General features: G+C 37.3%; 1 protein-coding gene across 1 annotated transcript in view; it reads right to left on the bottom strand.

Annotated features, from left to right (window-relative positions):
* MYBPC1 (myosin binding protein C1) overlaps window positions 1-13,316 on the bottom strand; it is a 101,605-nt gene that overhangs the window by 43,115 nt on the left and 45,174 nt on the right. Inside the window, exons 11-17 of the mRNA XM_037732502.1 lie at window positions 10,655-10,821; window positions 8,388-8,520; window positions 5,969-6,093; window positions 4,724-4,829; window positions 3,694-3,860; window positions 1,757-1,919; window positions 267-373 (exon numbers count right to left, since the gene is read on the bottom strand). Of these exons, the coding sequence (XP_037588430.1) occupies window positions 267-373; window positions 1,757-1,919; window positions 3,694-3,860; window positions 4,724-4,829; window positions 5,969-6,093; window positions 8,388-8,520; window positions 10,655-10,821 (968 nt within the window). The remainder of the gene's footprint in view (window positions 1-266; window positions 374-1,756; window positions 1,920-3,693; window positions 3,861-4,723; window positions 4,830-5,968; window positions 6,094-8,387; window positions 8,521-10,654; window positions 10,822-13,316) is intronic.

Below are 13,316 nucleotides of genomic sequence, written 5' to 3'. Positions count from 1 at the left end.
TAATGTTTGGATAGTATCATGGTAGTAATCACTATTTTATTTGATCAAAAAGAATATAGGAGGGGTCAAGATAGTTGGTGCCCGGCACCTTGCAAAACAATTTTATTGCAAGGTGTTGGTATTAATCACCAATCGTTCTGATTGGTGATTAATACCAATTGATGTATTTTTCCTTAAATGTCACTTAGTTTTGAATATATTATAATTCCATGGGAAGCAAAAGCAAACAAAAAAGAACACAACTATGCAATGACTTATTTACTTACCAATAACATGAACTTTGGCAGGCAGAGTAATATTGTAGGCATCAGGTGCAAATACATAATCACCTTCATCTTCAATGAGGGCATTGGCTATCACTAGCTTGTGGATTCTAAGGAAACAATGAAAACAAATTTCTAAGACTGCAAAGATTTAAATTATATATGACCCAAACTGAAAAGACACTTGGCCTTTATCTGATTAACGTCTTTAGTGCAGGAGAGAGAGGGAGGGAGAGGGAGAAAGAGAGAGAGAAAGTGGGGAGAGAAAGGGAGAGAGAAAGGGAGAGAGGATTAGAAGCCTTAATTATCCTATTTATTGATATAAATTAAATTAAATCTTTATTTTGGACAATATGGAATTATCTCCACAAATACAATCTGTTTATTGTGTATGCAGATTCTATTATTCTTTTTTCAACTCATAGCTTTAAAAAGGCTAAAATAGAACATATCAATAATGCTATACTTTAAGATTCAAGAGATTGCCAAGAATAATCTTGATTATGGCTTTATATGACAAACCCTAAGAACAATAGTTATTAACTTTATTGGGATCACAAACCCGTGAATATCTAATGGACACTATGAATCCTTTCTATGTAAAAAGTATGTATTTTTGTACACACAGAATTTTCTCACAATTTCACAGTAGTTATGGGTCTTCCTAAGTCCATTTATGATATCCTAAAAGTCCACGAATTTAGAATTAAACTCTCGCCTTAGATCTTTGCCAGATTCTAGGATATTATGTCCCCTACACAAATAAAGATTTATGGGAAAGCACTGTGATGCTTATTGGTTAGAGATAGTTAATCCATTAGATCAGGTCCTCAATTAGAATTCGTATTTTTCCTCTAACATCATGTTTATTATTTATATTAGAGACTGGGTCTCATTCTATTCTCCAGGCTGGAGTGCGGTGGCGTGATCTCAGCTCACTTCAACCTCCCCCTACTGGGCTCAAGCCATCTTTCCACCTCCCAAGTAGTTGGGACTACAGGTACATGCCACCATGCCTGGCTAATTTTTGTGTTTTTTGTAGAGAAAAGGTTTGCCGTGTAGCCCAGGAACTCTTCGACTCCCAAGCTCAAGTGATCTGTCTGCCTCAGCCTTGGGATTACAGGCATGAGCTATGGTACCTGACCTCTAACTTCATGTTTAGATGGAAAAAGAGTCAATGCATTAGACAAAGCATCATAATATTAGGTACAGATACAGGATTAGGAGTAGGACATGCTGTACAACGGAGAAATCACATCTTCTCGCTAGTATGTGTGATAGTTTCAGATGTGGAGGATTTGATTTGGATCAGATTTGCTGACCTATCTGATAGATCACCAAACAGGTGATCAGATTGGATCACCTACAATCTGATCTATTTGATGATCTCCCTATGGCTACCCTTCAAACATCCTCACCAAATGTGTAATTTAGAAAATGGAGAAAGTAGAGATGGGGTCAAACCTCACTTGCAGGTCACCTGGCTTGCTTACCTTCCCTTGTGAACCACCTTTAGACGGTCACTCTCCTGAACAGGTAGGCCATTTTTAGTCCATTTTCCTGATATGTTTTCAGAGATTTCACACTTCAGGCAGATTTCTTTTCCAAGATTTACAGTCTGATCAGTCAGAGGTGTCAAAATCTTCAGAGGTTTCACTGTAGAAATGATAGACCAACACAAATGCCAAGCCCAAACTTCCAACAGGCCAAGATGGTGGCATTTCACAATGGTATAGTGAGCTCTGCTACTATGCTTGTTTTGAAAGTGAGAAGTTGTACCAATAAAATTAATTTATTAGGGGATAATTTCACATTTGATTATGAACAATTTTATTCCTTAGAAAAACTAGGTGAATGCAGAAAACTGCATCTAGCTGAAATGAGCCAGTAAGGAATGCACAAAATCCACAGACTCGTACCTCAAACATCTATCAGCTACGTCAGTTCCTCCCATGTGATATAAGCCATGCCCATTTACAGCTGAAGTCACAACTACCCATTTGATTTTGAATAATCCTCTTTCTAATGCTTCACAATAGCTCTCAAGCCACAACACTTCCAACACTACTTCCATAAGCAAATTTTGGGTCTTTTTCAATGTTAAATGCCATATATATCATAATATTTATTAACCATTTAGCATGTGTAAAAGTGTGCTACTACTTATTAAGTTTTATATTTTAAAAAATATGTCTCTGACTGATACGGTTTGGCTGTACCCCCATCCAAATCTCATCTTGAATTGTAGTTCCCATAATCCTTATGTGTCATGGGAGGGACTCGGTGAAAGGTGATTGAATCATGGGGCTGGTTACCCCCACCCTGCTGTTCTTGTGATAGTGAGTGAGTTCTCATGAGATCTGATGGTTTTATAAGGGAATTTTCCCTCTTTTGCTTGGCACTTCTCCTTGCTGCTGCCATGTGAAGAAGGACATGTTTGCTTTCCCTTCTGCCATGATTGTAAGTTTCCCGAGGCCTCCCCAGCCATGCAGACCTGTGAGTCAATTGAATTTCTTTCCTTTATAAATTACCCAGTTTTGGGTATGCCTTTATTAGCAGCATGAGAACAGACTAATACAAAATTCTTGAGTGTTGTGCTCATAATCCCATTTCGCCTATAAACCCTGTGGTTTTTATTGCATGATTTGCATAGCATAATTATTTTTAGAAATGTACATGTTACATCATAGCAGAACTGGTTGTAATTGCTTTAAATGGATACACATCAGATAAGGATCTGTTTATGACTGGAAGACTTCTTGGTGTTAAACTAAAATGGCCACAGTTCCATAAAGCATAAGGAATGTATTGGGATTGCTCCTGAATAATTCAATGATTATATGAATTGCAACTACACTAAGCAACAAATAAGGAAGTAAGATTTCTTCTCTTTTTGTGATATTTGCTGTTTTAATTTTTATGGCAAACTGGAAGAGATTCTGCCATTGCTAACTGACTAGTAGTAGAGGGCATTGAAGGAAGTATATTAATTCTCTCATGCCTCTGAAGCCTACTAGCAAATTTGCTCTTAAAATCTTCTCAATTGAGCCTCCTTGGTTTAAAGTACTTTCTTCTCATACTAAATGTAATCACAGAGTGTTGAATGTTTATTTGATAAATAGATAGCAAACATTATCAGGATATGATATCACATCTAAGTATTTACCCCATATTTATATGGTCTTGGGGTTATAACTTTTCTGGCAGGTGATTTTTATACTTCCTTCCTAATATTGGTACTCTACTATTAAATTGACTTGTGGTTCCTTCCTCAAACACCCTGATTGATCTGACATACACACTTAGCTAGAATGAAATCCATTTTACATACTTATAATCATTGTAAGTAGAAATAAAATATATTGAAATTTTCTAAACACCACATCATTAGTAAGCCCACTTAGAAGACATCTAAAGAAGTCTCACTTACAGCCAACACTAAGTTTAGCAGATGATTGTCCTCCTGTTGTCATTACTGAATATTCTGCAGAGTCAGCCTTTGTTGCTCCCTCTATGATCAGGATGTGTTTTTTACCTTCGACTTTAATTCGGTATCTTGATTTTGGACCAGGGATAATCTCTTCACCATTCTTAAACCTGAATTAAAATGGAATATAGAAAAGGTTTATAATCCTTCAGGAAAAATACCTTGTCACTCTAGTTTATTGCAAGATCCTGAAGAATTTCTGGCAGATATGAGACACCCAATAACTCTTTGTTAAATTTAAAAACGTATGAATCAATCTCTGTATCCATCAATAGATTCATAATGTAACAAATATTGTCCACAAAATTGTGCTAAAAGAACACGAACCACCTGTTTGCACTCAAAATGAATCAGATGCAACTGCTAAGAGTGGATATTACCCACATTTAGGCTCTTGAAGCACACTAGTAAGAATATCGCGTAACGCATTTTAAAGATAACTATGATTCTCTATTAGAATGAACAATCTACATGTAACAATTAATACAGATCCTGCTTTGCAATTTACTATACCTTTCAACATAACATTTCATTTTAAGATTTAAAATTTCTAGTTTTTAATTTTAAGGTTACTCACAAGGAAACTGAGAAAACACTCTCCAACTGAGCAAAACAAATAAGCTCTTATTTCTAAAAGCAATTGGGGATTCTCAGTGTAAAATTTTCCCCCTGAGGTACTATGAAAATAAAGTGACTAGGGGTTAAATTAAAAAATACATACTTGGGTAAACTTGAGTCATCCACTTAGTAGTAAGTGCCCATTTCCCTACCCTTACCCACATAGATTTCTGTTGTTTTTTTTCAGTCTCACAAGTGGAAAAATCCCAGCATCTTAGTATACTTTGTTATCTCTACTGATGAGGTGGAGATTCTTTTCAAAGGTTTAAAAGCTATTCATACTTCCTGTTCTATCAACTATGAAGGTACAAATTTTGTCCATTAAAAATGGACAGACTTCATTAAGGCTATTTACCATTTTACATTGGCATCATCTTCAGACACCTCACATTCTAATTCCACTCTTTCCCCACAATAAGCGTTTGTATCTTCCAGCTGTTTGGTCACCATAATTGGAGGTTCTAGTATACAAAAAGGGGAAATCAGAATCATTAAATATCCAAAGCCTATCCCATGAGCCCTGATTTGTTAACAGATGAAAAACCAATGGTAAGAAAGCAACATCTATAGTTGACATGGTGATAACAGTGAGTTTTTTGTTTTTGTTATTGTTTTGTGACAGAGCCTTGCTCTGTTGCGCAGGCTGGGGTGCAGTGGCATGATCTTGGCTCAATACGACCTCCACCTCCCGGGTTCAAGTGATTCTCCTGCCTCAGCCTCCCGAGTAGCTGGGATTACAGGTGCATGCCACCACAGCCAGCTAATTTTTGTATTTTTAGTAGAAACGGGATTTCACTATGTTGGCCAAGCTGGTCTTGAACTCCTGACCTCAAGCGATCACCTACCTCAGCCTCCCAAAGTTCTGGTATTACAGACATGAGCCACTGTGCCTGGCTGTGAGTTTTTTCTTAAAATGTCTGTTCTTGGCAAAATAAATAGCTAGCAAGCCTGGGTAAATTTTTCCAATTTTTTTATAGTTCTCCAAGTCAAATAAATTATTGTTCTCAAGAACAAACAAAACATATATCAAATATTATTCTTTTAACAAAGAAGACACTAAGTGATAGACATTTCTGATGAAGGAGAATATACAAAACTCAAATCTTTGATCCTAGTTCCAGATAGATGATAGAGATTTCAGAGTTGTCTGTAATCAGAAGGCCTTATAAAGAAAATAAGCAAAACATGGCTTCATTCACACCCTCCAGCTCTTTTCACAATGTCTTAGTACCTGACGATTTTCAGTGTGCTTGGGGCCAATCACTTATTAATGAAGCCGGTTTCAGGAGAAACCTATTTGTAATCAACTGAGTATGTGAAACAAGGATTATCCAGTAAAATCTGTTGGGTTTCAAAGCTATAGCTAGAATAATTATATTTGCAAAATAGTGCTTGGCTTGAGTCAAAACCATGAGGCATTTGTACTCAACAGGTTTTCTTTCTCCCCTTTGCTGTTCTAGTCTTCAACAAACCAGAAGACTCTTGGGATCCATGATAGCTGCCAGTGTAGAGGAGTCTCAGTTACTTTCACTTTGATCATCATCCCTGGGAGATGGAGCCAACAGCGCCTGGTGACCACAGTAAGAAATTTCATTTTTACCTCTTACGAAGAGTTCAGTTGAACATTTCTCATCACCAGCTGTCACGTAATACTCTGAATCATCTGTCATCTGACAGTTATTGATAAACATGATTCTCTGGCATCCTTTGTGTTCAAAGATGTATCTGTTTTGAATAGGAGGAAAATAAACAGAGTCTGCGAATGTGATTTTATTTTATTTTATTTTATTTTATTTTTTTTTATTTTTTTGAGACGGAGTTTCGCTCTTGTTACCCAGGCTGGAGTGCAATGGCACGATCTCGGCTCACCGCAACCTCCGCCTCCTGGGTTCAGGCAATTCTCCTGCCTCAGCCTCCTGAGTAGCTGGGATTACAGGCATGCGCCACCATGCCCAGCTAATTTTTTGTATTTTTAGTAGAGACGGGGTTTCACCGTGTTGACCAGGATGGTCTCGATCTCTTGACCTTGTGATCCACCCGCCTCGGCCTCCCAAAGTGCTGGGATTACAGGCTTGAGCCACCGCGCCCGGCCCTGATTTTATTCTTTATTGCCAGTAAATTTGGTTTATAATTTGGTAGTGTTTGAAAGTCAGGGATCTATTATTTTTTTATCTTGTGACAGGGTCTTGCTCTGTTGCACAGGCATGAATACAGTGGTGCAAACATAGCTAACTGCAGCCTCGACCTTCCGGGCTCACATGATCCTCCTGCCTCAGCCTCCCATGTGCTGGGACCACAGGTGTGGGCCACCAGGCCCAGCTAATTTATTTTTTTTTTGTAGAGACTGAGTCTCACCATCTTGCCCAGGCTGGTCTCAAACTCCTGGATTTAAGTGTTCCTGCCTCAGCCTCCTGAAGTGTTGGGATTACAGGCATGAGCCATCATGCCCAGCAGGGATATAATTTTGATCTGCTCTTTAGGTATCATATCTTACATAGTTTAACATCAAACAAAAAAACCAATTTTTATCTTCATAATACATAATATATATGGACATTTATATATACTATTTAGTTTCCATTAAAATTTTATTTTACATAAGGTTTTCATTTCAAATAAAAATCAGTGCTCACGTATTTCAAATAAAAATCAGTACTTGCCTATTTAATTTTTTAACGCACTGTTGGAAAATAGAGTTGGCTGAGGGTGTTAGAGAGATTTTTAACTCTGTACATTCTTTAACTGATCAATTCATGTACTCTACAGGTGGTGGAGTCTTGATCTTATTCATTGATATATGAATAAGATCTATTCATTGCCTATCCCAGCGATATAGTAGATTTCCTTGGGTGAATAAATAATTATACAATTTAAGCATTAATGTGATCTTAATCATAAATACACACAGCAGTTCTATAGAAGGTGATGTTCTCTTAAATGAGCCTAAGAACTGGTGCTATCATACAGTTACCATCTACTAAGAACGAATGTGATGATTTGGAAACAAAAAACTAGAAGTCTCTGTGATCTGTATTATGGAGGAGCACATTATGGAATTAAAATAGACCAGAAACAAAATCTGGTTTGAGAATTTCTCAAATTGAAGACTTTAAGAACAAGATATTTAAAAATATTTTCTACATAAAGATAACCAATAAAAATTATGTTTTTGGTAATTTCAGACCGTCTTCAAGAGATTTTTTTATACCAGATATAAACGCTATCATCACAAAGTCACTCTATTGGCATAACCACATTAAGAAATTGGAAACCACCTAATTGTACTCCAGAAGTAACAGCTTTCCGGGATTAACGTCTTTTATAAATGTACACGTGGCTCCTGTTAACTTAAAAAAATATGTTGGAGTTGAAAATCTCTCAGGCTAAGAAGATCTCTGTAAAGTAGTTTTATAATAAACTGGAGATACCATCAGACGTCAGGGATTAGACTGTCTTTAGTCTGTCTCCATTTGCGAGAGGGCCAAGAAATAATAAAACACAGGCTTAGACCCGCATTTTGTTGTATCTCAACATTAAAGAGTTCCTTTTAGATGCAATATTGCAAGTGCTCAAAACAGTACCTGAATTGAAAATAGAAGGTATTCACCCATTATTAAATATAGTTGTTATTTTGGAAAAGCAAAAGTCATCTAAGATGTGATTCCCAGGTGGCATATGAAATATGGATTGCAAATTATTTTTCAATTTTATTTTTAAAAATTGTGAGAAATTTGACAATACTCTGAAATAATCACATTTAACCTGTAGCAACACAAAACCATAATTGGAAAACACTTAAGATAGTTTTATAAAATTAAGCACAAAATGAGGTTTAGTTCATATAGAACTATAATAGTTCCATAACACATAAAATGTGACTTGAATGTTTACTCTCCCCCATATGATTTTGTATTATGAAAATATAATTAAAAATCCTTTTATTCTCAGAAAATTAAATCAAACTACTATTTGATTAATTTACTGTATAGCTATCACTGATTTTTGCAAAGCCCACTTACTTTGTACTCGGTCGAATTTCTTGACCATTTTTAAACCATTTCACCTCCAACTTTGGATCTGCCAGCTCCACAACAAACCTCACTCTGCCTCCTTTGTCAACCTGATATGCAGGATCAAGAATTTTTGCGAAAGCTGATAGAAGAAGCAAAAGTATGTTAATATATGTATACATATGCTGTGAATTTGGATAGTCAATACGTGTAGGCGAACCTAAAAACAAATGAAAGAATGAATCTCAGAGAAGAAAAAAATCAGAAACATTTCAAATTACCCTTTATATTTAGAATATTGTGTTGACTTAGATTCAATAAGATGGTTTAAAAATTGAAAAGAGAATCCACATGTTTCTGGAAGAAACATAGGAAAAGAATTGTTGAAGAAGCTTTAAAAATGACCTAATTCTTTAGGGAATGTACACTATAAAGCGTCTAAATGAAAGTGAACCTTAAAAACATGCTAGAGCTGGGCGTGGGGGCTCACGACTGTAATCCCAGCACTTTGGGAGGTCAAGGTGGGCAGATCACTTAGGCCAGGAGATCGAGACCAGCCTGGTCAACAGGCTGGGGAAACCCTGTCTCTACTAAAGATACAAAAAATTATCGGGGTGTGGTGGTGTATGCCTGTAATCCCAGCTACTCGGGAGGCTGAGGTACAAGAATCACTTGAACCAAGGAGGCAGAAGTTTCAGTAAGCCAAGATCACACCGCTGCACTCCAGGCTGGGTGACAGAGTGGGATCCTGTTTCAAAAAAATAAAAATAAAAATAAAAATAAAATAACATGCTTATTCTTCCAGCACAATTTCTATTAGTGTCATTGGCCTTATTTTTGCACTTCTTCTATGTCACAGATAGTTTTTTTAATCATAGAATTTAGAAGATAAATTCAGTGATTCATATTAAATTGAACGCCTTTGACTAATTGAAAGAGTAGGTTTACCAGTTTTTATACTGTGGTAACTTGCCCAAATAGTGGCTTTTAAAAAACACTTTTTGCACATATGTTTAGAAACTCAGGATTTCCAAATATTTTAAATAACATAGAACACAGCAATTAAAAAAAAACAAAAAAACAAAAAAACAAAACTTGTCTTTGAAGGATCCTAAATAAAGGTAGTAAACTTCTTTTTTTAATTTAATAAGTTTTTTTCCCTGCTTTTTAAAAGATAATAATTCTCATTTAGCAGTTTGGAAAATACAAATGAGAAATGCTGCATGTTGTCATGCTTGTATTTCTATCATTCCAATCTTATTATACTATTGTTCAGGCAAGCGCATTTTCTTATATTTTAACAAGATAAAATAAACCCTCGCTTTAAAAAAACCTATCTATTACACATCTTAAGAGATAAATTCAGAGCTAAGTGGTAAGAATAACAAAGCTTAGCCTGGGGAAAAGAGATGTCAGCTGGCTCTCCCCTGTGGCATTCACACACCTCTCAAAAATATAGCTTCAGGAGTTCTGGAATAGCGGGAATGGCTGAACTACATACACCAAACAAAACCTTTCTACATTTACCTGGGGCCATTTCTCAATCCGCTTCCAGGAAGTTCGGAAATAAAAGGCAGATTTTTAAAAAGGGGTGATAAATATCTTTAAATTCTATTTGAGCATTAACAAAATAATAAACAAAATAATAAACAATAATTGATATATTGCTAACCTGATGGTCATAAAACCCATAACCAACAATGACCGAGTATAGGAAGCTTCTAAGAGCTAATGGTCAGTGTAAAATGTATTCCTTTCTCTCTTTTTTTTCCTTTCCATTTTTAAAAAGGTATTTCAGACCACAATAAACCGGACCCATTTCAGACCCGCAGGGAGCTGCTTAGTTGTCTTACAAAACATTTTTTGGGTGTGAGAAAGTGAACTCTCCACACGCCATCAAATGGGTGGAAGAAAATGATGGTGAACGAGTCCACTCTGCTTAAGTAAAAATCAAGAATTTGACAGCGAGGGGGGACGTGGAGGCTGGAGAAAGAGGGCGGCTGGGAAATTCCCAGTAACAGTGAGGGTAATTTACTATTCCATTCTATGTTGTATGTGGACCATGAATCTGTCCGCCAAGACAAGCGTAACCCCTGCACTCCTACCCAGCGCCACTCCCAACCCCGCGGGAGACCGGAGGGACAACGGTCCAGAGTTCACGGTCAAGTCTTTCGAACGTTGCCATGCCCGCCCCCCGCCGCGGCCCCGCTGCCACGCCCCCCGGCCCCGCTGCCACGCCCCCCGGCCCCGCTGCCACGCCCCTCGGGCGCGCTCACCTGCGCTCTTCTTCTCCACCCTGCGCATGCGCTTGAGCCGCTTGAGCATGCCGCGCAGGTCGGTGATTCCATACTGGAAGGCGATCTTCTCGTATTCGCTGGGCTTCGCGTTCTTCAGCAGCTCCCACACGTCCACCTCGGGTTCTTCCTCCTGCTGCTTCACCTCCCTAACCGGGGAGAATCATGGTCTAGTTTAGTAGCTGCACTGGCCCTTAAAGACAAGGAAGGTCGAGGTATGATTCTACTCTTTGAGTTCTGTGTGAAAAGCTCTGTTTAAAACCTGAGTACTTGAAGCCCAGAAGTTAAGTCTTGCCTTGCTGGAACAGTCTTAGGGAAAGTTTCAGGTAGTAGAAGATCAAATGTGTGCCATTATAGTAACACCTTTTGTTTTCCTAGTTAATAAAAACAATTTTAGGGAGAGTAGAGAACATTAGGAAATAGTCTAAAATATATTTTACTTATTTTTAACTTTAAAGTCTAATTAGAAAATGGGATTTTGAGAAACAACAGTTTTCATCTAAGATATGGATATTGAATTATTGAAAATTGAACTAGAACTAAAAGGTTTAGATTTGGCCTATGAAATAAAAATTATCTATTTTCTTTGATGTACACACCCTAGCTAAATTTGGAGACAGTACAAATACATTATTTCAAACCTTTGGATTTTGTGAACAGCATTTTCCCTGCCATATTAGTACTATGTACATTAACCATTTTTTATGTTTTTTAAGAAACACAAAAATTTAAAACTGCCATGAGCAATTTTTGTTTGTTTTTCCTATGGTTTTTATGGATGCTGATGATTTAAAAAAAATTTTTTTTCTAAATTGGCAGGGGAAAAGAAGATTGAGTTTCAAAAATTCTCTTACATTTCATCTTAAACTACTGTCTTGAATGTTTTTTGGAAGCAAGTTCAGTATGAGTTAAAAATATATCAATGTTAAACTGTGAATAAGGGGAAAGTAACTTCTTAGGGCACATATCAAAATTATGACCCCAAATTTTGATCATTGACTAAAGAACACATAGAGAACATATGTGACTTTAAAGCATAAGATTCAAGATTTACACATCTTCCTTTCTTTTAAAAGCATAAAATAAAAACAAAACTCAGAAATAAACACTCTTTTGGAAAAGACACTTAATGTAGACAAATTGGTTTCCTTCACTGGCTAAATAATCCTAATTTTGTTTAAGTTTACATGACAATTTTTGTCAGGTTAGTTTGGAAATGTTTCAATGACTACTTACCATGAGTAATGCTGGTTTGGATATGATTTTCTGGAAAACTGGTCAATACATCTTATATATCAATGTGAAAATGAATTCATGCTATCATATTAGGAAATGATGAGTTACATAGGTTTGCACTGTCATATTTATTACACCTGTTTTGGAGTGCCTTCTTCTTCTTCTTCTTTTTTTGAGATGGAGTCTTACTCTGTTGCCCAGGCTGGAATGCAGTAGCATAGTCTCGGCTCACTGTAACCTCTGTCTCCTGGGTTCCAACAATTCCCCTGCTTCAATCTCCTGAGTAGCTGGGATTGCAGGTGTGTGCCACCACACCCAGCTAATTGTTGTATTTTTAGCAGAGACGGGATTTTGCCATGTTAGCCAGGCTGGTCTGGAACTCCTGACCTCAAGTGAGGTGGGCGGCTCACGAGGTCAGGAGTTCCAGACCAGCCTGGCTAACATGGCAAAAGTGGCTGGCCACCACACCACCCAGAGTGTCATCTTTATACTCATGTGTACTTTGAGAAGGAAATACAGGGTTGTAATCATGGATAAAATATACAGGGGAGGGGAGGAGATTATAAACATTAACTGATTTAGGGTGGCATTGGGCAAGGATGACATCTAAATGTCTATCTTCCATTTTACATTGTCATGTAAGTCTTTTTGCCTAGTGGATTAGGGGGACATTGAGACAGATCTCCTGGAAAACAGAGGGAAGTGAAAGATCACTGGTCTCTCTAGTAATCTTGATGGGAAGGACTGGACAACACCATTAGCAAAATGTGCCTCTTAAAAACTCAAGACACAAGCATTATCTTCATCTCACTGAAATGATAGCTACGTACTTTATTTACATAGGAAAATTGAAAAGCTTAAGAAAATTGTCCTGAAATTGGAATATTGGTAATAATTTGCCAGATCCACTAAATCTACTTCCTGTAAACAGTAAACATTTCAAATACATCCTTTAAATATTTTAGTAGGAAGTCTAGGAGAATTGCAGTTACAATGTATGTGTATAGGTTGGGTGAGGTGGCTCAATCCTATAATCCCAGCACTTTAGGAGGCTGAAGTGGGAAGATTACTTGGGCTCAGGAGTTTGAAACCAGCCTGGGCAATGTGGTGAAACCCTGTCTCTACAAAAAAATACAAAAATTAGCTGGTCATGGTGTCGTATGCCTGTCGTCTCTGCTACTTGCAGGGCTGAAGTGGGAGGATTGCTTGAGCCCAGGAGGTCGAGGCTGCACTTAGCCAATGTTGTGCCACTGCACTCCAGCCTGGGTAACAAAGTGAGACCCTGTCTCAAAGAAAAACCCAAAAAGATGTATATGTATGTTCATATGTATATATTTTCTCTGGGGTGTTTATTAATGCTCTATTTTTTTGTCACATTCCAGATTAAATATAGTCCCCAGACTATAAA

This window comes from Cebus imitator, unplaced genomic scaffold (genome assembly GCF_001604975.1).
Source record: "Cebus imitator isolate Cc_AM_T3 unplaced genomic scaffold, Cebus_imitator-1.0 Scaffold18, whole genome shotgun sequence".
Classification (NCBI taxonomy): Eukaryota; Metazoa; Chordata; class Mammalia; order Primates; family Cebidae; genus Cebus; species Cebus imitator.
Note: the sequence above shows the minus strand (reverse complement) of the source record. Positions and strands in the feature narration are given on the sequence as shown.